This window comes from Saccopteryx leptura, chromosome 1 (genome assembly GCF_036850995.1).
Source record: "Saccopteryx leptura isolate mSacLep1 chromosome 1, mSacLep1_pri_phased_curated, whole genome shotgun sequence".
NCBI classification, from domain to species: domain Eukaryota; kingdom Metazoa; phylum Chordata; class Mammalia; order Chiroptera; family Emballonuridae; genus Saccopteryx; species Saccopteryx leptura.
The window spans coordinates 62,423,956-62,449,324 of record NC_089503.1 but is presented as its reverse complement, the minus strand read 5'-3'; the positions used below and the strand labels follow the sequence as shown (position 1 = coordinate 62,449,324).

Below are 25,369 nucleotides of genomic sequence, written 5' to 3'. Positions count from 1 at the left end.
TCAGTTTCTGTAAATGTCTTTCAAATAATGGGGAGCCCCCTTCTTCATTCCTCCTTCCTTTCTACTAGTTAGAATGTGGAGTAATGGACACACTTGAGCGGCCATTTTGGACCTTGAGAAGTAAGCTCTGTGCTGCAGTGGAACAGCAAGATGGACAGTGTCTGGTTCTTAATGACATTGTGAAGCCACATACCACATAATTTGGTCTTTCTACCACTGAAAATTTTTGTTGACAAAAGAAACAATTCACTTGTCTTATTTCAGCCATTGCTATTTTACATATTCCATCAATGTTAATTGAGACTAACCCTCACTGACTCTGTATGGGAAAAGAGAGAAAAGGAAGGGGCAGGAAACCGTATGTATGTGTGTGAGTCCCGTATTACTCAAGGATTATATTTTTCATACACCTCACCTATGCCTATAAGTTCTTAAGTTATTCTAAAGGCATGTAACAGTTTAAAACACACACATGCATACACAGACACACACACACAATCTAATGTGATGCTTTCAGCATCAACTAGTTGGCTAGTACAGAGTTGGTCCCATTTTAGAGGTAAGAAAATGAAGTGGTGCAATGACTGCAATAAACACTCAACCAGTTAGTGGGAAAGGTGGGATGAAGCTCCAGTCTATTATCTTAGATTATAAATTTTAAAAGAATTTGTTTTTTAAATTTTTATTTATAAAATTAAATTTAATAGTTTGACACTGATCAGTAAGAGTACACAGGTTTCAGAAAAACGTTTCTATAGCATTTGAACTGTTATGTTGTATGCCCATCACCCAAAGTCAAATCATTTTCTGTCAAATTCATTTATTTTTTATGGAATTTTCTGTAGAATGGTAGGGGAGGAAACATTTAAAGAAGTCACTAGATCCTCATTATTTCCTTGTCATTCCAGCAAAAGCGTGAACCATGCAAGAGGAGGACAAGAGGACAACAAGAAAATGTGGAATGTGTGGTCCATGGATAGCAGACAACTGCAACCACGAATGCTATGTCACATACATTACTGGCATATACAGCTGCAAGTGGGAAGGCGAACTAGAAAAAAAACCTAGACATCATTTCTGCTGCTGCTCTTTGGTATAGAGAGATGGGGAGGATGTGGCCATACTTGCTGAGATATGGGGAACATGGGCTGGTCCCTGCACCCACGAGGGCTCATGAGTCTCCAGGACTGGGTATGCCAGGGCTCTAGATCTTTCACAGAAGGTCTGCTGCAATTCTGGAGAAACAGTTAACCTTGCTGAAACATGTCCTTGTTTTCTTCATTTGCTTTTACTTTTATTCTTCACTTCTTTTCCTTACTACCTCTTTTACATCATTCATTCACTCCCTTTTGCTTTTATTCTGAGTGAACCTGGAAAAAAAGTGAAGTTTAAGTACAATTAAATGTTTTTGTTTTTGTTTTTTTATAATTTATTGGTTTTGGGGAGAGAGAGAGAGAATGAAAGAAAGAAACATTAATTTGTTTCTATATGTGTCCTGACTGGGGATCAAACCTTTATGTATCAAGATAATGCTTTAACTGACTGAGATATCTTGCCAGGGCCAATTAAATGTTTTTATCTAGGGACTACAGAATTTCTTGAATATTTCATTTTCTCTTCATTGTGAGTTTCCCAAAGAAGCTATACTTATGAGGAAAAAAGAGCCACAGGGAAACAAGGTGTTCCTTTATTATTGATTAGGCTAATGCCTGATTTTTCCTAAAGAAGAACTCTGGTAAGGCAGAGGGGTGGCATGTGGCCTAACCTCATTGAAGGCCATAGGCCATATGTTGGGACCCTCTGGTGGGCTATGTAATATAAGTGATGAAATGATGAGCATGCTGAAGCGAGAAGGGGGTGGACATATCATGGACTTTCACTTGCAAACATGGTCCAGCTACTATCTGAGATTCTTACCAATTGGATATCTAACTTGTAATGGCTGAGATGTAGAGCACAAGGAAAGGGGTGGAAATGGAAAGTTCTCCTGGTTTGGGCAGGACTGTTCTTCTGTCCCCTGTATCTTTCCTGCCCAGATATTTGGCTTCTATTCTAGTGCCTAGGGATAACAGAAGTGCCTCAGGCATGGTTTTTACTTTCAAGGAATTCACAGTCTATTGAAGGGAAAGAGAGGTACATACACTAAGTCAATATGATGAGAGATGTGCTATAATTCTCTCTGTGTGTGTACATGCACACATGCACCCATATGTCAAGGGAGGGGTTGAAGATAACTTTATTTAGAAGGGGAAAGATGATTAAGGCTTATATAGGTAAATAATAGGGATGAAACATGAAATGGTATTGTAAGAGAAGTCAAAGGGCATTGGTGTGAGATTTAGGTGGAGTAGAGGATATGAATGCAGAAGTGTTGGGAAAGGAAGCAGAATGAGAGATGGGACAGATGGGTGGTTTTTAGAATTTGACCTCTGCCATGTAAGAAGTAAACAGTCCCAAAAGATTTTAAGCTAGTGGTGCTGCCAGAGGTATACTTTGGGATGATTATTTGATCACGTGGAGGATTCATTGGAAGGGACAAAGCTAATACCAGGAGATATTTATGCCTTCAAAGAGGAAGCAATAGCAGTTCAAGGTAAAAGATATTGGTGGTCTTGATTAGAGTAGTGATAATTAAGATGAAGATGAATTAATTGATTCAATGGCTATTTATTATGTAGGGATGAAGTTGTAAGTCACATGAAAGCTATAAAGTAGGATATAAAGGGAAAAGATAAAGGGAGGCTTCCTGGGAATGATGACATTCAAGACAATGTGATATAATTGAAAAATCCCTGGAAGAGATTGGTAGTATATTTGGGTCCTAATTCCAACTCTGCCTTTGGGCTGATTATGTGATCTCTGAGCCTCTCTATAGCAAGGGAATTGAAATATCAATAGATAATTCTCAAGGTCCCATTTCTGCTCAGGGGAAGAAGTATGGCGTATAACATAAGAACTAAAATCTTGGGTCTGGGAAAGACTACCTGGATTCAATTTATGGCTTTACTTACTATTACCAAATTAGAGCTTTACCACTGTGAGACCTTGGAGAAGCTACTTATCATCCCAGGGCTTCAGATTCCTCATTAGAATAGTGGGGATAATAATAAAAGTATTCACCAACAAGATTTGTTTTGAGGATAGAAGAGGTAATATGTGGAAAACACTTAGAATTGGGTCCAGCACACTATTAGCACTCAATAAATATTAGTTATGACTGATTTTGGAGTCAACTTGTGGCAGTGATCTTCCACATAAATAAAGAGTGGTGCAGGAGTTTCTGGGTAGAGGAAATAAGGTGATCAGAAGTCCAGGGATAGAAAAAGCGCAGTGGTATAGTTAGGGAAAAACAAATGTTCAGTGTTGAATTTAGTGACATGCAAGGGGTAGAATGTTGGAAAAGAATATTTTGATCAAATTATAAAGCATCTTTATGTCAAGCTAAAATATTTGGACTTTATCCTGTAAATGGAGCCTTTAAAGATTTTTGAACAAGAATGGTAATAATGAAAAGCAAAATAAGGAATAGGACTTACTTTAACAAAAACAATTTTATTGACCACTTACTATGTTCCACAGTGAATAAGACAACTAAGGCATCTGCCCCTATTGTATCTTACATTCTAGAGGGCTAAGTTAGGTAATAAACAATAAATGAAGAATAAATGATTTCAGAGGGTGGTGAAAACTTTGAAGGTAATAAAGAGAAAAATGTGTTAGAAACTGGGATGGGAGAGTGGTTAGAGAAGACCTTCGAACAAGGGTCATGAGAACTGTTCCGTAAATGAAGAGGTTGAGTCAGCCATGTGTACATCTGGGGGCAAAAGTATTCCAGCAGAAGAACCAGGAAGTATGAAGCTCTTGTGGTGGGAGTAAATTTGGCTATGTTCTAGAAACAGAAAGAAGGTCAGTGTGGCTGGAGTTCAGAAATGGAGTTCAGTGTGTAGATTGAGTTGAGGTCAAGGGTGGGCCAGTGTTGATTATGTGGAACCTTGTGGGTTATGGCAGGCATTGGATGATACTCTAGTAAAATAGGAAGCTCTGGGAGGGTTGTGAGCAGGTGAGGGACATTGTCTGATACATGTTTTTGAAAGTCCAGCCAAGTTTCAGTCCTGTGCTCTTCATCCTCCTACACTCAGAAGTGGTAGTTTAGTGCCTTAGTTCCTATCATGTCTCTCATCTTTTTGGAATACCCATTCTATGTTTTTTATTGTATTTCTTTGTTCTTCTTCACAATAACCCCATGATTTAGGCAGGGTAGGGATTCTATCCATTTTTTAACAGAGTAAAAGCAGTCTCCCTAAGAGATAGATTTCTTATTTCTACAATAGAGAAGCTGTTAGGATAATAACTCAGCAACCCTAACCTAATGTTTTCAGGAAGCGTTTGGCAACCTCTAGCATGGCTGGTTTGTGACATGGTGTTTATTTAGTGTAGAAAATTGCATTCAAGGCTCAGTTTGGATATCTTCCTCTGCAATGACATCCTTAATTTCCAGCTTTGGGCTCACAGATCTGGTCAATATCTCTGCTACTTAATTATTTTACCTTGCTGAGCTTTAGTTCTTTCTTCTGAAAAATAAGGTTAACAATACCTAATATAAGTGGCTATATTGAGAAATAAATAAAATGAAAGTAGTTTGTGAAGTCCCTAGCATTGTACTAGCACAAAATGGCTACTAAAAACAAAAGTCTATTCCTTAACCTACTTATGCCCCCTCCAAATATGAATAGATTAGCCCTGGCCAGTTGGCTCAGTGGTAGAGCGTCGGCCTGGCGTGCAGGAGTCCCAGGTTTGATTCCTGGCCAGGGCACACAGGAGAAGCGCCTATCTGTTTTTCCACCCCTCCCCCTCTCCTTCCTCTCTGTCTCTCTCTTCCCCTCCCGCAGCCAAGGCTCCATTGGAGCAAAGATGGCCCGGGCACTGGGGATGGCTCTATGGCCTCTACCTCGGGCGCTAGAATGGCTCTGATTGCAACAGAGCAACACCCCAGAGGGGCAGAGCATCGCCCCCTGGTGGGCATGCCAGGTGGATCCCGGTCAGGCACATGTGGGAGTCTGTCTGACCTCCCCGTTTCTAACTTCAGAAAAAAAAAAAGAATAGATTAAATGAACTGATGAACAAGGAATGAATTAAGTGCTCAATGAATGAGTAGTTGTATATTTGGTAAATGGAGAGGTAGATGAATTCATCAGATAATTGTCGAGAACCAGCTGCATTTAAGGAGCTATATTAGATATTGACAGTACAGAGATGTGTAACAGAAGTTTCTTTTCCTCAGAGTAGAAACTGTCACAACAGATACAAACATATAAACACATAATTTCATTACAGTGTACTAAATGCTATAATTGGTTTATAAAAAATTCCATAAGGGTCAAAAGAATAGTGTTCACTGGGGAAAGTAATGCGTGGCACTGTGACTATACAGACCTTTGGCAAGTGTGTATGGATTTTGCTGAAGTAACATGGATAAAGGGAACTAAACTCAACTTTTTTTTCTCTTCCCAGCTAGAGAAATTATTTTGCTCATTTGTGTTGACTTCAGTTTGCATGTCTATGGTTTTGCTGTTCGTATGGATAGAATCCTCAAATGAATATGCTGGCTTTGACTGGTGAGTTTCACATTTTGTATTTTATTTGTTAAAGGGCTTTTTGGTCTGATAGCCAGCTGGATCCTACCTCAGGTTGAAATGATCCAGTGGCATAAAAGGGAAGGTGGACAAAAGAGAGCTTTCCACACATGGTGGGAGAGACCTGACCATGGGTTGGGGTAAGGATGCTGGGCACCCTCACCTAGTGTACTTCCCATCCACCTGTGCTTAATCTCACATTTAGACCAAATCTGGCTCAGTGGGAAGTTTCTCTGTGTTTCCAGAGTCCACAATCCTATTGGGCGACTCCCTGATACCTCGTTTGTCTTTTTGTCTGGATTGCTGATGTCTATGCTAGTTGTCCTTCATGATCTCTTTCAGTGAACCTTAATGTTTCTTCCTTACCTCCATCAGCCTCTGTAGGCACAGCCAGCAGATGAGAGGAGAAAGTCAGAAAACAAAGACTGGTAGCTGCAGTATATATTAATAGTGGCTATGCATCACTTTTCAGCTTTTGAAAACATACAATCAACTTTTGAAGCAGGTGTACCATTATTATTTCCTTTGTACACATGTAGAAAGTGAGGCACAGAAAGGCCCCAGAGATAGTCAGTGACAGGAGTTCAATCCAGGCCAGTAGTTCTCATATATGAACAAGCATTAGACTTCCCTGGACAGCTCGTACAGCATAAACTGCTGACCTCACACCTAGGATCCATGATTCAACAAGTCTGCAGTGATAGCCAAGAATCTGGGTTTCTAACATGTTACTGAATTCATTTATTAGTTCTAACAGGTTTTTTTTTTTGATGGAATTATTAAGATTTTCTTATATAGTATTATGTCATCTGCAAATAGTGACAGTTTTAGCTCTTCCTTTTCAATTTGGATACCTTTTACACTTCTCTTTCATGAATAATTGCTCTGGCTAGAAGTTTTAATACTATGTTGAATAAAAGTGGCAAGAGTGGGCATAATTGTCCTATTCATGGTCTTATAGGAAAAACTTTTATCTCTTCACCATTGAGTATGCTACCTGAGGGTTTTTCTCCAGTTTTATTGAAATATAATTGACATATAACATTATATAAATTTAAGATATATAGCATAATGGTTTTATATATGTATACGTTACAAAATGATCACAATAAATTTAATTAACATCTATTACCTTACATAGCTCCAAAATTTTTTTCTTGTGATAACTTTTCAGCTCTACTTTCTTAGAAAGATTCATATATACAATACAGTATTGTTAACTATAGCCATCATGCTGTATGTTATATACCTAGAACTTATTTATTTTATAACTGGAATTGGTACCTTTTGATCACCTTCACCCAGTTCCCCAACACCCTGCCCCTGCCTCTGGCAACCACTAATGTGTTTTATGTTTCTGAGTTTGTTTTTTTATATTTAAAGTGATATCAGTGATATAGATATAAGTGATATTATGCAGTCTGACCTTTCATTTTAGCATATTGCCCACAAGATTCAACTACAATATGTTGTTGCAAATGGCAAGGTTTCCTTCTTTAAATGGCTGTATAATATTTCTGTGTGTGTGTGTCTGTATTACATTTTTTAATTCATTCATCCAATGAACACTTAAATTGTTTTTATGTCTTGACTGTTATAAATAGAGCTGCAGTGAACATGGAGCTACATATACCTCTGCAGCAGAGTGATTTCCTTTCCTTCAGATATATACCCAGAAATGGAATTGCTGGATAATATCTTAATTGTATTTTCAATTTCTGAGGAACTTCCATACTGTTTTTTTTAAATAATTTTATTTTTTTAATGGGGCGACATCAATAAATCAGGATACATATATTCAAAGATAACAAGTCCAGGTTATCTTGTCGTTCAATTATGTTGCATACCCATCACCCAAAGTCAGATTGTCCTCTGTCACCTTCTATCTACTTTTCTTTGTGCCCCTCCCCCTCCCCTTTCCCTCTCCCTCTCCCCCCCTCCCCCCGTAACCGCCACACTCTTATCAATGTCTCTTAGTTTCACTTTTATGTCCCATCTATGTATGGAATAATGCAGTTCCTGTTTTTTTCTGATTTACTTATATCACTTCGTATAATGTTATCAAGATCCCACCATTTTGCTGTAAATGATTCGATTCCATACTGTTTTTTTGTAGTGGATGTACCATGTTACATTCCCACCAATAGTGTACAACAGCTCCCTTTTTTCCACATCCTTTCCAGCACTCATTTTCTTAAATTTATGGAGATTTGTTTTGTTATGTAATATAATATGTAACTATCCCAGAAAATGTGTGTGCTTGAAAAGACTGTATATGCCTGATCTGTGGTGGCGCAGTGGATAAAGTGCTGACCTGGAACACTGAGGTCACTGGTTCAAAACCCTAGTCTTGCCTAGTCAAGGCACATATCGGAATTGATGCTTTCTGCTCCTCCCCCTTTCTCTCTCTCTTTCTCTCTAAAAATGAATAAATAAAATCTAAAAAATTTTTAGAAAAGAAAAGAATATATATCCTGCTGCCTTACTGTGGAATGCCCTAAAAATATCAATTAAATCTGCCTGGTTTAATGTGTCATTTAAGGCTGCTGTTTTTTTGTTAATTTTTATCTGGAAGATCTTTTCATTGATGTCAATGGAGTATTGAATCCACTACTATGACTGTATTACTGTCTTTTTCTCCCTTTATGTTTATCAATACTTGCTTAATTTTTTAGGTGCTCCTATTTGGGCACATAAATTTTTACAAGGGTTATACTCTTTTGTTGAATTCATCCCTTTACCATTATGTAATGTCCTCCTTTGTCTCTTAACATAACCTTTGTTTTAAAATCCATTTTGTTTGATATAAGTATTGCTACCCACCTTTTAGTTTTTTCATTTTGATTTACATGAAATTTTTTTTTATTCTCTACTTTCAGTCTTTGTATGTCTTTTTTATCTCAACTAGGTCTCTTATAGACAGCATATATGTGGGTCTTGTTTTCTTATCATTCAGCCACACTGTGTTTTTTTATTGGATCATTTAATTCATTTATATCTAAAGTAATTATTAATAGGTAGGTAATTATTGACATTTTATTTTTCACTTTTTTTTTCCTGTCAGCTTCTTAAAGAAAAGTCCCTTTAACATCTCCTTTGGTGGTGGTGAACTTGCATTAGCTCTTTTTTTTTTCCTTTTTTATTTGGGAAGCTCCTTCTATTTTAAACGATAGCCTTGTTGGGTAGAGTAGTCTTGGTAGTAGGTCCTTGCTTTTCATCATTTTAAATATTTTATGCCAATCCCTTCTGGTCTGCAAAATTTCTATTGAGAAATCAGCTAACATTCTTATGGGAGCTTTACTTTGGGTATCTAACTATCTCTCTTGCTACTTTTAAGATTCTCTCTTTGTCTTTAACCTTTGCCATTTTAATTATTACATGTCTTGGTGTGGGCCTCTTTTTATCTTTTTTGGGACCCTCTGTGCTTCCTGGACTTATGTGTCTTATTCCTTCATCAAGTTAAGGAAAGTTTCCATAGGTTCAAATAGGTTCTCCATCCCTTGCTCCCCTTTTTCTCCTTCTGGAACCCCTATGATGTGGATATTGTTGTGCTTGATATTGTTCAGAGGCTCCTTAAGCTATCCTCATTTAAAACAAATATATTATTATTATTATGATTGCTGTTCTGATTAGGTGTTGTCTCCTACTTTGTCTTCTAAATTACTTATTCAGTTCTCTGCTTCATCTAATCTGCAATTGATTATTCCTGGTATATTCTTTATTTTAGTTATTGTTTTCTTCATTTCTGACTCATTCTACTTTATGGTTTGATGTCCTCTTTTATGCTATTAAAGTTCTCACTAAGTTCTTTGAGCATCATTTTGGCCATTGTTTCTGAACTCCATATCTGGTAGATTGCTTGCCTTTATTTCACTTAGTTCTTTTTCTGGAGGTGTGTGTGTGTGTATGTCTGCGTGCGTGCACGTGCACGCAGACACCTGTGTTCTGGGGTGGGAATATTTCTTTGTCTCTTCATTTTGACTGCCTCTCTGTGTTTGTTTCTGTGTTTGAGGTACATCTTCTACGTCTGCCAGTTCTGGTAGGGTGGCCTTATGTAGTATGTGTCCTCTGGGGCCCAGTGGCACAATCTCCCCAGTTACCTGAGCTGGGTACTCCAGTAGTGTCCCTTATGTGGATATGTTGTAGTTGAACTTGCACTACTATTGATACAGAGGCAGGGTCACAGGGACCAGGAAGCTGACAAGATCAGAGAAGGTAAAGGGATTAGTGAAATTATATATATATAACACATAGATAAAGATAATAGGGCAGCAAATCCCAGAAGGAAGAGGTGAGGGAGTTAGGGGGAGGGGCAAAGGGGTATAAATAGGGACACGGGGGTAGGTGGTGAGGGTGTTATATTTAGTGGGACACTTGAATCCATGTTAACACAATAAATTAAAATTGATAAAAATTTTAAAAAAGGAAATATAGTATTTAAAATAAAGGCAGGAAAAAAGACACTGGCAAGAGTACTCTGTACAAGATGAGTCTATAACCAGGAATCAGAAAATACCTAAAGGATGTCAATAAATGAACTGCATAAAGTCAATATATATAGAACAACTTCACCCAACTCAATATTATTAATAGAACCATCAGAAAAGAACTACAGAATAAAAATATTTAAGGTATTCAGAGGAATAAAGGAAAGACTCACAACTTTTAGCACTACGATGGTGCTTATCAAAACAATAAAATAAGTATCTTGAAAAAGTACATGAAAGATAACATAATAGTAGTCTAGATAAAGCCCCCAAAATAACCAAATAGCTTAAGCAAGTAGTTATATTGACTTTACTTTCCAAGTGGTAAAGGAAAGTAAGGTTTGCCATTTAATAGTGTCTCTGTCTTTTCGAATTATTTCCCTGGCCACATTAAATTTTCTTTTCACTCTTTCAATCTAAAAGGTCTTCTTTTGTATATTCAATTACATAAAAATACTATTAGTGTAGTTCAGCTCAACAGCTTGCTCACCAAAATCAAATGAGGTGTTCACCCATCTGCTGTGTACTACAGGCAAAGGAAGAACTGTGATTTCTCTCTCTCTTTTTCTCCTTCTTCCTGTCCCATTCATCTGTACTAATTCTTGGTGCAGTGATGAGGAACAAAAAGGAATGAGAAGAATAAGAGTGAGTTTGCTTAAGTAAATTAAGTCAGGGGGAATTGAAAAAGGGTCATCTTCAATGATCCCTTCTTTAAACTGGGAACACACAATTGCTGATGACTGTACAATAGCATAATAATCTCTGGGTCCATCCATGCCATCACAAAAGGTAAGATTTCCTTCTTTTTCATGACTGCGTAGTATCCCATTGTGTATACATCCCACAGCTTTTTAATCTACTCGTCCACTGATGGACTTTTGGGTTGTTTCCAGATCTTGATTATTGTAAACAGTGCTGCAATAAACATGAGGGGTGCATATCTTCTTTTGAACCAGTGATTTGGTATTCATTAAGATATATACCTAAGTGGAATAGTTGTCAAAAGGCAGTTCCAGTTTTAATTTTTTGAGGAAATGCCATACTGTTTTCCACAGTGGCTGCAAAGTCTGCATTCCCACCAACAGTGCAGGAGGTTTCCCTTTTCTCCACAACCTCGCCAGCACTTACTGTGTATTGATTTGTTAATGAAAGCCATTCTTTCAGGTGTGAAGTAGTATCTCATTGTGGTTTTAATTTGCATTTCTCTGATGATTAGTGACATTGAACACTTTTTCATATGCCTATTGGCCATCTGTATGTCCTCTTTGGAGAAGTATTCAGTTCTTTTGCCCATTTTTACCTTCCTGATGTTGAGTTTTAGAAGTTCTTTATGAATTTTGGTTATTAGCCCCTTATCAGATGTATTGGCAAATATGTTCTCCTATTGTGTGGGTTGTTTTTTTTATTTTGTTAATGGTGTCTGTTGCTGTGCAAAAGCTTTTTCATTTGATATTATCCCATTTGTTTATTTTGTCCTTTATTTTACTTGCCCATGGAGATAAATTGGCAAAAATACTGCAAAGAAAAATATAGGAGAGTTTACTGCCTATGTTTTCTTCCAAGATATTTATGGTTTCTTGACTTAGATTTAAATCTTTTATCCATTTTGAGTTTGTTTTTGTGAATGGTGTAAGTTGATGGTCTAGTTTTCATCTTTTTGCATGTTCAATTTTTTCAACACCACTTATTAAAATGACTGTCTTCATTCCATTGTAGGCTCTTACTTCCTTTATCAAATATCAGTTGCCATAAAGGCTTGGGCTTATTTCTGGGTTCTCCGTTCTGTTCCATTGATCTGTATGCCTCTTCTTATGCCAGTACCAAGCTGTTTTGATTACAATGGCCTTGTAATATAACTTAATATCAGGAAGTGTGATAACATCCATTTTATTCTTCTTTTTCAAGATTGCCGAGGCTATCCGTGTTCATTTCTGGTTCCTTATAGATTTTTGGAATACTTGTTCTATATCTTTGAAGTATACCATTGGTATTTAAATAGGAATTGCATTGAACTTATAGATTGCTTTGGGTAATATAGACATTTTAATGATTTTTTTTCCTATCCATGAACATGGTATATGCTTCTACTTGTTTGTATCTTACTTGATTTCTTTTTCAATGTCATAATATTTCTAGTACAAGTCTTTTACCTCCTTGGTTAAATTTACTCCTAGGTACTTTTCTGTTGTTGTTGCAATAGTGAAGGGGACTGTTTCTTAATTTCTCTTTGTTGGTGTATAAAAGTGCTACTGATTTCTGAGTATTAATTTTATATCCTGCCACCTTGCTGAATTCATTTATCAGGGCTAGTAGTTTTTTGACTGAGCCTTTGGAGTTTTATATGTATGGTATTATGTCATCAGCAAATAATGATAGTTTTACTTCTTCTTTTCCAATTTGGATGCCTTTTATATCTTCTTGTCTGATTGCTGTAGCTAGGACTTCCAGAACTATGTTGAATAAGAGTGGTGAGAGAGGACACCCCTGCCTTGTTCCTGATCTTAAGGGGATTGCTTTTAATTTTTGCCCATTGAGTATGATGTTGGCTCTCAGCTTGTCATATATGGCCTTTATTATGTTGAGGTATGTTCCTGTATTCTCACTTTGCTGAGAGTTTTGATCATAAATGTGTGCTGGATTTTATCAAATGCCTTTACTGTATCTATTGATATAATCATGTGATTTTTATTCTTTCCTTTGTTTATATGATGAATTACATTTATTGATTTACAAACATTGTACCAGGCTTGCCTCCCCAAAATAAATCCCACTTGATCATGATGTATAATTTTAAAAATATTTATATATTGCTGGATTCAGTTTGCTAATATCTTGTTGAGGATTTTAACATCTATATTAATCAGGGATATTGGCCTATAGTTTTCTTTTTTTATAGTGTCTTTACCTGGTTTTGTAATGAGGATAATGCATGCCTCATAAAAGGAGCTTGAAAGTCTGCCCTCTTGAATTTTTTGAAATAGCTTGAGGATAGGTGTTAGTTCTTCTTTGATTGTTTGGTAAAATTCGCCTCAGAAGCCGTCCAGTCCAGCACTTTTGTTTGCTGGGAGTTTTTTGATAATTGTTTTAATTTTATTTGTTGTAATCAGTCTGTTTAGGTTTTCTGATTCTTCCAGACTGAGTTTTGGAAGATTGTATGTTTCTAGAAATTTATCCTTTGCACCAAAGTTGTTCAACTTTTTGGCATATAAACCTCATAATATTTTCTTACAATCCTTTGTATTTCTATGGTTTCAGTTGTTACTTATCCACTTTCATTTCTAATTTTATTTATTTGAGTTCTATCTCTTTTTTTTCTTGATGAATCTGGTTAAAGGTCGTCAATCTTTTCTACCTTTTCAAAGAACCACCTCTTCATTTGATTGATCTTTTGTATTTTTTTTTTTTTAGCTTCTATGTCATTTATTTCTGTTCTGATCTTCATTATTTCCTTCCCTCTACCTCCTCTGGGCTTTATTTGTTGTTATTTTTCTAGTTCTTTTAGGTGCATGGTTAGGTTGTTTATTTGAGCTTTTCCTTGCTTCTTAAGGTATGCCTGTAATGCTATGAACTTCCCTCTCAGGACTGCTTTTGCTGTGTTCCATAAATTTTGAGTTGTTGTATGTTCATTTTCACTTGTTTTAAGGAAATTTTTTATTTCTTCCTTGATCTCATTGTTAACCCATTTGTTATTTAATAACATGCTATTTAGTTTCTAAGTGTTTGAATGTTTTTGTTTTTCTGTTGTAGTTGATTTCTAGTTTCATGCCATTGTATCAGAGAAAGTGCTTGATATGATCTCAATCTTCTTAAATTTATTGAGACTCATTTTGTGTCCTAACAGGTGGTCTATCCTAGAGAATGTACCACAAGCACTTGAAAAGAATATATATTCTGTGGCTTTGGGGTGAAAGGTTCTGAAGATATCAGTTAAATCCAGTTGATATAGTATGTCTTTTAAGGCTGCTGTTTCTTTCTTTTTTTTTTTTTTTTTTTCTTTTCATTTTTCTGAAGCTGGAAACGGGGAGAGACAGTCAGACAGACTCCCGCATGCGCCCGACCGGGATCCACCCGGCACGCCCACCATGGGGCGACGCTCTGCCCACCAGGGGGCGATGCTCTGCCCATCCTGGGCGTCGCCATATTGCGACCAGAGCCACTCTAGCGCCTGGGGCAGAGGCCACAGAGCCATCCCCAGCGCCCGGGCCATCTTTGCTCCAATGGAGCCTTGGCTGCGGGAGGGGAAGAGAGAGACAGAGAGGAAAGTGCGGCGGAGGGGTGGAGAAGCAAATGGGCGCTTCTCCTGTGTGCCCTGGCCGGGAATCGAACCCGGGTCCTCCGCACGCTAGGCCGACGCTCTACCGCTGAGCCAACCGGCCAGGGCTGCTGTTTCTTTCTTAATTTTCTCTCTGGAGGATCCAGATGTTAGTGGAGTACTGAAAGCACCTAATATTATAGTATTGCTGTTGATATTGCCCTTTATATCCTACAAGATCTGCTTTATGTATTTAGGTGCTCCTATATTAGACTCATAAATATTTACAGTGGTTATATCCTCCTTTTGGATTGCTCCCTATATCATTATGTAATGACCGTCTTTATCCTTTACTATAGCCTTTGTTTTAAAGGCCATTTTGTCAGATATAGATATTGATACCCCAGCTTTCTTTCATTTCCATTTGCGTGAAATACTTTATTCCATCCCTTCACTTTCAGTCTGTGTGTATCTTTTGTTCTGAGGTGAGTCTCTTGTAGACAGCAAATGTCTACAAGACATTTCTTATCCATGGATAAGCTGTTTTCTTATCCATGCAGCTACCCTGTGTCTTTTGACTGGTGCATTTAATCCATTTACATTTAAGGGTATTATTGACATGTACTTATTTATTGCCATTTTATTCTTTAAATCTATAAGCCTCTTTTTTTTAGATTTTTTTCCTTTGCTCTTTTTACAGCAGTTCCCTTAACATATTGCACACTCGTTTGGTTGTAATGAATTTCTTTAGGGGGTTTTTTGGGTTTTATTTTTGGTTTTTGGTTTTTGTTTTTGGGTTTTTATTGTCTGGGAAGCTTTTTATTTCTCCTTCAATTTAAATGATAGCCTTGCTGGATAAATAAGTCTTGGTTGTAGGTTCTTGTTTTGCATCACTTTGAATATTTCTTGCTAATCCCTTCTGGCCTCAGGTGTTTCTGTTGAGAAGTTGGATGTCATCCTTATGTGGGCTCCTCTGTAAGTAATTAGCTGCTTTTCTCTTGCAGCTTTTAGTATTCTTTTCTTGTCTTTTAACTTTGACATTTTAAATGATGATGTGTCTTGGTGTAGGCCTCCTTGAGTTCATATTTAATGGGATTCTCTGTGCTTTTTGAACTTGTGTGACTTTTTCCTTCATCAATTTAGGGAAATTTTAAGCTATGATTTTTTCAAACAGGTTCTCTATCTCTTGTTCTTTCTCTTCTCCTTCAGGAATCTCTATGATGCGGATGTTGTTTCTCTTCATCTTGTCACAGCAGTCTCTTAGAGTTTATTCAGTATTTTTGCACCTCTTTTTATTTTGCTGCTCTGCTTCTGTGTTTATGTTTATCTTGTCTTCTAAATTGATGATTTGATTCTCTCTTTCATCCAGCTTGCTATTGATTTTTTCTAGTGCAGTCTTCATTTCTGATATTGTATTTGGCATTTCTGACTGGTTAGTTTTCATGATTTCAATGTCCTTTTTGATGCTTCCTATCTCTTTTTTTTTTTCTCTTTTTTAATATATATATATATATATATATATATATATATATATATATTTTTTTTTTCGTTTTTCTGAAGCTGGAAACAGGGAGAGACAGACAGACTCCCGCAAGCGCCCGACCGGGATCCACCTGGCACGCCCACCAGGGGTGATGCTCTTCCCACCAAGGGGCAATGCTCTGCCCATCCTGGGTGTCGCCATGCTGCGACCAGAGCCACTCCAGCGCCCGAGGCAGAGGCCACAGAGCCATCCCCAACACCCGGGCCATCTCTGCTCCAATGGAGCCCTGGCTGCGGGAGGGGAAGAGAGAGACAGAGAGGAAAGCGCGGCGGAGGGGTGGAGAAGCAAATAGGCGCTTCTCCTGTGTGCCCTGGCCGGTAATCGAACCCGGGTCCTCCGCACGCTAGGCCGACGCCCTACCGCTGAGCCAACCGGCCAGGGCCCTATCTCTTTATTTAGGTGCTCGTTATGGCCATCCATTGTTGCTCTAAGATCCTTCAGCATCCTTAAAATCATTATTTTGTACTCTGCATCTGGTAGTTTGGTTACTTCCATTTCATTTAGTTCTTCTTTTTTTTATAAATAAATTTTTATTAATGTTAATGAGGTGACATCAATAAATCAGGGTACATATATATTCAAAGAAAACAAGTCCAGGTTATCTTGTCATTCAATTATGTTCATACCCATCACTCAAAGTCAGATTGTCCTCCGTCACCCTCTATCTAGTTTTCTTTGTGCCCCTCCCCCTCCTCCTTCCCCTCTCCCTCTTCCCCTGCTGCACTCCCCCTCCCCCCCCACCCCCGGTAACCACCACACTCTTGTCCATGTCTCTTAGTCTACTTTTTATGTCCCACCAATGTATGGAATCATGTAGTTCTTGTTTTTTTTCTGATTTACTTATTTCACTCCGTATAATGTTATCAAAATCCCACCATTTTGTTGTAAATGATCCAATGTCATCATTTCTTTTTTTTCTTTTTTTCTTTTTTTTTTCTTTTTTTTTCATTTTTCTGAAGCTGGAAACAGGGAGAGACAGTCAGACAGACTCCCGCATGCGCCCGACCGGGATCCACCCGGCACACCCACCAGGGGCGACGCTCTGCCCACCAGGGAGCGATACTCTGCCCATCCTGGGCGTCGCCATGTTGTGACCAGAGTCACTCTAGCGCCTGAGGCAGAGGCCACAGAGCCATCCCCAGCGCCCGGGCCATCTTTGCTCCAATGGAGCCTTGGATGCGGGAGGGGAAGAGAGAGACAGAGAGGAAGGCGCGGCGGAGGGGTGGAGAAGCAAATGGGCGCTTCTCCTGTGTGCCCTGGCCGGGAATCGACCCGGGTCCTCCGCACGCTAGGCCGACGCTCTACTGCTGAGCCAACCGGCCAGGGCATGTCATCATTTCTTATGGCTGAGTAGTATTCCATAGTGCATATGTGCCACATCTTTTTTATCCAGTCTTCTATTGAAGGGCTTTTTGGTTGTTTCCATGTCTTGGCCACTGTGAACAATGCTGCAATGAACATGGGGCTGCATGTGTCTTTATGTATCAATGTTTCTGAGTTTTGGGGGTATATACCCAGTAGAGGTATTGCTGGGTCATAAGGTAGTTCTATTTTCAGTTTTTTGAGGAACCACCATACTTTCTTCCATAATGGTTGTACTACTTTACATTCCCACCAACAGTGAATGAGGGTTCCTTTTTCTCCACAGCCTCTCCAACATTTGCTATTACCTGTCTTGTTGATAATAGCTAATCTAACAGGTGTGAGGTGGTATGTCATTGTAGTTTTGATTTGCATTTCTCTAATAATTAATGAAGAGGAGCATCTTTTCATATATCTGTTGGCCATTTGTATTTCTTCCTGGGACAAGTGTCTGTTCATGTCCTCTTCCCATTTTTTTATTGGATTGTTTGTTTGTTTGTTGTTGAGTTTTATGAGTTCTTTGTATATTTTGGATATTAGGCCCTTATCTGAGCTATTGTTTGAAAATATCATTTCCCATTTAGTTGGCTGTCTGTTTGTTTTGTTGTCAGTTTCTCTTGCTGAGCAAAAACTTTTTATTCTGATGTAGTCCCATTCATTTATCTTTGCCTTCACTTTCTTGCCTTTGGAGTCAAATTCATAATATGCTCTTTGAAACCCAGGTCCATGAGTTTAGTACCTATGTCTTCTTCTATGTACTTTATTGTTTCCGGTCTTATATTTAGGTCTTTGATCCATTTTGAATTAATTTTAGTACAAGGGGACAAGCTGTAGTAGACTTTCGTTCTTTTGCATGTGGCTTTCCAGTTTTCCCAGCACCATTTGTTGAAGAGGCTTTCTTTTCTTCATTGTGTGTTGTTGGCCCCTTATCAAAAATTACTTGACCATATATATGTGGTTTTATTTCTGGACTTTCTATTCTGTCCCATTGGTCTGAGTGTCTATTTTTCTGCCAATACCATGCTGTTTTGATTGTCGTGGCCCTATAATATAGTTTGAAGTCAGGTATTGTAATGCCCCCAGCTTCATTCTTTTTCCTTAGGATTGCTTTGGCTATTCGGGGGTTTTTATAGTTCCATATAAATCTGATGGGGTTTTTTTCCATTTCTTTAAAGAATGTCATAAGAATTTTGATGGGAATTGCATTAAATTTATAAATTGCTTTGGGTAATATGGCCATTTTGATTATATTTATTCTTCCTATCCAAGAACAAGGAATATTTTTCCATCTCATTGTATCTTTTTCGATTTTCTTTAACAATACTTTGTAATTTTCATTATATAGGTCCTTTACTTTCTTTGTTATGTTTATTCTTAGGTTTTTATTTTTTTGTTGTTGTTGCAATCCTGAAAGGGATTATTTTTTTGAGTTCGTTTTCTAATATTTCATTATTGGCATATAGAAAGGCTATGGACTTTTATATGTTAATTTTGTATCCTGCGACCTTACTGTATTGGTTTATTGTTTCTAGTAATCTTTTTGTGGAGGCTTTGGGGTTTTTGATGTATAGGATCATATCATCTGCAAAAAGTGATACCTTTATTTCTTCTTTTTCAATATAGATGCCTTTTATTTCTTTCTCTTGTCTGATTGCTCTGGCCAGAACTTCTAGCACCACGTTAAATAAGAGTGGAGAGAGAGGACAACCCTGTCTTGTTCCTGATATAAGGTGGAAAGTCCTCAGTTTTATGCCATTTAATATGATATTAGCTGATGGTTTATCATATATGGCCTTTATCATGTTGAGATATTTTCCTTCTATACCCATCTTGTTGCGTGTCTTAAACATAAAGTTGTGTTGTATTTTATCGAAAGCCTTTTCTGCGTCTATTGATAAGATCATGTGGTTTTTGTTCTTTGTTTTGTTGATATGGTGTATTATGTTAACCGTTTTACATATATTGAACCATCCTTGAGATTCTGGGATGAATCTCACTTGATCATGATGTATTTTTTTTTAATATGTTGTTGTATTTGATTTGCCAGTATTTTGTTTAGTATTTTAGCATCTGTATTCATTAGAGATATTGGTCTGTAGTTTTCTTTTTGTGTACCGTCCTTTCCAGGTTTCAGTTTGAGGGTTATGTTGGCCTCATAAAATATGTTTGGAACTATTGTTTCTTTTTTAATTATTTGGAAGACTTTGAGTATAATTGGAACCAACTCTTCTTTGGATGTTTGATAGAATTCACTAGTATAACCATCTGGGCCTAGACTTTTATTTTGGGGGAGGTTTTTAATAGTTTTTCTATTTCCTCCCTGCTAATTGGTCTGTTTAGGCTTTCTGCTTCTTCATGACTCAGTCTAGGAAGGTTGTATTGTTCTAGGAATTTATCCATTTCTTCTAGATTGTTGAATTTGGTGGCATATAGTTTTTTGTAGTATTCTACAATAATTCTTTGTATATCTATGATGTCTGTGGTGATTTCTTCTTTTTCATTTTGGATTTTGTTTATATGAGTCCTTTCTCTTTTTTCCTTGGTGAGTCTTGCCAAGGGTTTGTCAATTTTGTTGATCTTTTCAAAGAACCAGCTCCTTGTTTTATTAATTTTTTCTATAGTTTTTCTGTTCTGTATTTCATTTATTTTTGCTCTGATTTTTATTATCTTCTTTCTTTGGCTGGTTTTGGGTTGTCTTTGTTCTTCTTTTTCTAGTTCCTTAAGGTGTAAAGTTAACTGGTTCACTTGGGCTCTCTCTTATTTGTTCATATAGGCCTGAAGCGATATGAACTTCCCTCTTATTACTGCTTTTGCTGCATCCTAGAGATTCTGCTATGTCGTATTGTCATTTTCTTTTGTCTGTATATATCTTTTGATCTCTGCGCTTATTTCTTCTTTGACCCATTCATTTTTTAAAAGTATGTTGTTTAGTTTCCACATTTTTGTGGGTGTTTTCCCCCTCTTTTTTTGCAGTTGAATTCTAGTTTCAAGGCTTTATGATCAGAAAATATGCTTGGTACAATTTCATTTTTTCTTAATTTGCTGATGTTATTTTTGTGGCCCAACATATGGTCAGTTCTTGAGAATGTTCCATGTACACTAGAGAAAAATGTATACTGTCGCTTTGAGATGAAGTGTCCTGTAGATGTCTATCATATCCAGGTGCTCTAGTATTTCATTTAAGGCCAATATATCTTTATTGATTTTCTGTTTGGATGAACGATCTAGAGCCATCAGTGGTGTATTGAGGTCTTCAAGTATGATTGTATTTTTGTCAGTTTTTGATTTTAGGTCAATAAGTAGCAGTCTTATATATTTTGGTGCTCCTTGGTTTGGTGCATATATATTAAGGATTGTTATGTCTTCTTGATTCGGTATCCCCTTAATCATTATGAAATGACCATTTTTGTCTCTGAGTACTTTTTCTGTCTTGCAGTCAGCATTATTAGATATGAGTGTTGCTACACCTGCTTTTTTTGGATGTTATTTGCTTGGAGTATTGTTTTCCAGCCTTTCACTTTGAATTTGTTTTTATCCTTGTTGTTTAGATGTGTTTCTTGTAGGCAGCATACAGTTGGATTTTCTTTTTTAATCCATTCTGCTACTCTGTGTCTTTTTATTGGTGAGTTTAATCCATTTACATTTAGTATAATTATTCACACTTGTGGGTTCCCTATTGCCATTTTATACATTACTTTCTGTTAGTTTTGTATCTTGTTTGATTCTTCTCTCTCGTTTTTCTCTCATTCGTTTTTGTTTGTTTGTTGTTTTCCTCTGTTGCTACCTTTTTTAAGTCATGTGCTTCTGTGGTCGTTTTTTCAAGGGTGGTTACCATTAAGTAATGGAAAGGGTACCTACTATATTCATTGTAGTACCCTATCTTATGAGTGTTTCTGCCCTTCTTTGTCCTCTGCTACTGTTAATCTCCCTCCTCTCCCCCCCCCCTTTTTTTTCCTCACAGTTTAAATTTGGTTTTATTGTGGTTTGGTGGAGCTTTTACTTGTGGTTTTGTTTTGTTTTGTTCTTTGAATCTGGTTGGAAAACCCCCTTTAGTATTTACTTGAGTGGGAGTTTTCTGATGATAAATTTTCTTATTTTTTCTGTATTTGGAATGTTTTTATTTCTCCTTCGTATTTGAAGGATAACTTTGATGGGTATAGTATTCTTGGCTGAAAGTTCCTCTCTTTCAGGGCTTTAAATATTGGGGTCTACTCTCTTCTAGCTTGTAGAGTTTCTGCTGAGAAATCTGATGATAATCTAATAGGCTTTCCTTTATATGTTGTATTCTTATTTTCCCTGGCTGCCTTGAGAGAATTTTTTTCTTTGTCATTGGTTTGTGCCAATTTCATTATTATGTGCCTTGGAGTAGGTTTGTTTTGGTTAAGAAAACTCAGTGTTCTGTTTGCTTCTTGAATTTGAGGCTTTAGTTCTTTCCACAGGCTTGGGAAGTTCTTGTCTAATATTTGTTTGAATATATTCTCCATTCCATTTTCTCTCTCTTCTCCCTCTGATATACCTATTATTCTTATGTTATTCTTTTTGATGGAGTCAGACAATTCCTGTAGGTTTTTCTCATTTTTTTTTTAAATTTTTGAGTCTCTCTCTTCTTCTCTCTGTTGTGCCTGAAGTTGCTTGTCTTCTATGTCACTAATCCTACCTTCTATCTGACCTGTTCTATTAGCTAAGCTTGTTACCTCGGTTTTCAGTTCTTGAATTGAGTTTTTCATCTCTGTTTGATTTGTTTTTATAGTTTCAATTTCCTTGGTAATATATTCTTTGTGTTCATTGAGTTGTTTTCTGAGCTTCCTAAATTGCCTTTCTGTGTTTTTTTGTATATCTCTGAGTATTTTTAGGATTTCTATTTTAAATTCTCTGTCATTAGCTCCAAGGTTTCCAATATATTAAACTTTTTCTTCATAGATTTTTCCACATCTATCTGTGCTACTTCTCTATCTTTTGTATTCATGATATTCGATTTCCTTTTTCTTAATGGCATCTGAGGGTGTCTTGTTAATAGCACTAAGGAAAATTAATAAAGAATAAAAAGTAAAAAAAAATGGAAAAAATTTGGAGAAAAAAAACACAAAAAAACCCAATAATAATTTATTATTTCCCCCCTTTTTTTATACTCTTCCCCTCCCCTCCCCTCCTCCTTAGAAAAATATCATGATGAACCATGAATTATATTATGCTAAATGGAACAAAAACTGCCTATAACAAAGGGCCTGAGTTGGGTGGAAGTTTTCAAGGGGCAAAAAAAGGAAGTAGGGACCCACAAAATGCAAAAAAGGAAAAAATTTGGGTCAAGTATAAAATGATTTACTTGTAAGTGATGGTTGACTAAGAGATATAATGACAGGGATAAGAGGGAAACAGGAAAAAGGAAAAAATAACTATTGTATTAAGTGGAGCAAAAACTATATAGAATGGAGATCCTAGGTTGAGAGGAATGCAATGAGTTAAAAAGTGAGGTAAAAAGCACCCAAAATGCCACAAAAAAAATCAACTTGAATCCCATTTTAAGTAATTTATTCATGATTGAAGATTGAATGAGAGGAAAAGTAAAAGGAGAAAAGAAGAAACTAATAGGGAGAAATAAGAAAAAGAGGAAAAGGAAAAGAAGAAAAAAGAAAAAAAACAAAAAGAGGGAGAGAGAAAGAGTTAAGGGTTTTGGAGTGTAACCCTCATGGAGAGTAAGGAAGAAGAAAAGAAATAAAATGTAACACTTATGGGTAGTGTAGTTTAAGAAGAGGACAGAATAAGACAGGCAGAGAATAAAAGGACCAAGGTGGAGGAAATAGAAATAATAATAATAAAGGCAAGAAGATGAAAGAAACAAAAAAATAGTGGAACAAGTTATAAAGTCTGTGGATTTTTCTTGATTTTGAAGGGTTAACTTCTTCCTTTTTCTTTCCTCTCCCTCTTCCTGGTCGGTGACTCTGTACCCCAGGCCCTGCCCCTGTGGCACACTTAGGTAGGGATTTTCAGTTGATGAGACTCTACGGCGATGTCATATATTAGGCTTCAGTCTCATTGGTAGTCAAGGCTTGTTAGCGTTTGCAGGCTCCGACAATGAGAGAGTCCGTTTTCCCGGAGCCTCTCTCCTAATCTCTCCTTCCTGAGTTAGCAGCCTGATGATCCAGCTATGAGGCTGCCGCTGCCTCCGCCTGGGGAGTAAGAGGCTCAAAGAACTGGCAAATCCCCACTCTATCCCCACTCAACGCAGGGCTCTGGGCAAAGCTCTGGCAGTCAGAGCCGCCAGCATAATCAGGTGGAGTTGGGAGCCAATTGCTCTCAGGGTGACTTTCTATGAGCCTCCAGGCCTGTTCAGCACTCCTAGCACTCTGTGGTACCACTCTCCCTAGGCTTTCCACACTTTGTAACTTGTTTGGGCTGGGAAGAAGATGCACCAGGGGTCTCCAAACTTTTTACACAGGGGTCCAGTTCACTGTCCCTCAGACCATTGGAGGGCTGCCAAATACAGTGGTCCTCTCACTGACCACCAATGAAAGAAGTGCAGTGGGGTCTGGATAAATGGCCTCAGGGGGCCGCATTGCGGCCGCGGGCCGTAGTTTAGGGACGCCTGCACTAGTCGCTGCATGCAGTACAAAAGGTCTTAACATCTGCCAAGTCCCTCTTTGTAGCATATATCCCTGAGTATGAAAGTTCTGTCAATCAGAAGTTGCCCACACCCTTTTAGCAAGAGGCACTAAAAAATATCATGCCTCTTGTCTTAGATAGCTGAACTTTGATAGATCTTGTCAATTAGAGCTGCGTAGGTCAGTTGGGAGGTGAGCAGACTGTGGGTTAAGCTAATTTCAGTGATTGGATCCACCGATCTGCTACAGAAAGGACTGCAAGCTGCCCGTGCGCCCCTCCCCTGACGCTTGATTGTCTGGGTGAGGCGCCCTACCCGCCCAGAGAAGCTCGGGTGTAGGGAAGTTTGTTTTGGCGCACTCACCACGTGCCGCTGGCAGCTGCTGCAAGCACCGTGCGCGTTTGCTCATGTAGGCTGATTCACCACAGGCACACTCTTTCCTTGGCTTGAACAAACATCCGTGCCGCAGCCTAGCCTCCTCCACACCCTTAGCCACCCCGACTCTCAGTTCCAAGTGAAAGCAGCTTTTGCTCAGGTTAGTGAGGAAGGCAGAGTGTTTCTTTGTCCGACTTATATCCTTCAGGGTTGATTATATATTTAGTCAATTTTTCGCTCAACCCTACCTTCACCTTCAGTGTGTGGAATTCCCGGATGCTCCAAGGATAGATTTTTCTGTCTCTGGTTGATGAACTTGTTGAAATTTTGGGGAGATTTGTTGGTCGCGCTCCTCACGGCGCCATTTCTCTGACATCACTTCATTTAGTTCTTTTTCTGGGGATTTCTTTTGTTGATTCATTTGGATCATATTTCTTTGCCCATTTTTCTGTGCGTTAGATAGTGCTGTCTGACTTTGAAATTTTTGTTGTGCCTTTATGGGGAAGGTGGGCTTGGTGGTACTGATCTTCAGGCCACCTGATTTTTTTGCTCTAGGAATGCTTCTTGAGGGTATTATTTCTCTCCTGTTGTATGTGAGAATTGAATGCAGTTGGTCTTTTTGTGGGTATGGTTATTCCTTCAGGCTGGCTGGCACTAAGGGTCCACTTTGATTATGTGCAATGTCTGTCCTATTGGGCCTATTTATTCTCCACAGTGTCTAGTGCCTGCTAGACTCCTCCTTTGGGGGTGCTGCTTGTGTAGCTAGCTGAATCTAGGTTTGGTGCAGTCTGTCACCCACCACCAGTGTGTGTTGGTTGTAGATATTTGTTGGTTGGCATGAGCCATTGTTTGTAACCCACTGTGGTCTACTTGTCTGCAACTACTGCTCCTTTTGCTATTTATGTCTACTTTTTCTGTGCCTGGGTAGTGTGGGAGGGGCCGTGTGTATAAGGATCAGCTTCTTCCTTCTTAGAGATGACAGCAGCTCCATAAAAGCCCTAAGATTTGTAAGATTTGCCTTCAATTTTCAGCTTCTTTACCTTCTCTTGCAGCTTCCTGGTCTTGCCACAGAGTCTTCTGTAGAAAGACTATAGTGTGGGCCTTGACTGGCCTCACTTA

At 38.0% G+C, this 25,369-nt stretch overlaps 1 protein-coding gene across 1 annotated transcript in view; it reads left to right on the top strand.

Moving 5' to 3' along the window:
- The first annotated feature begins 922 nt into the window (after positions 1–922).
- GDPD4 (glycerophosphodiester phosphodiesterase domain containing 4) overlaps positions 923–25,369 on the top strand; it is a 133,201-nt gene continuing 108,754 nt past the window's right edge. Inside the window, 2 exon segments of the mRNA XM_066369308.1 lie at positions 923–1,093; positions 5,512–5,615. Of these exon segments, the coding sequence (XP_066225405.1) occupies positions 923–1,093; positions 5,512–5,615 (275 nt within the window).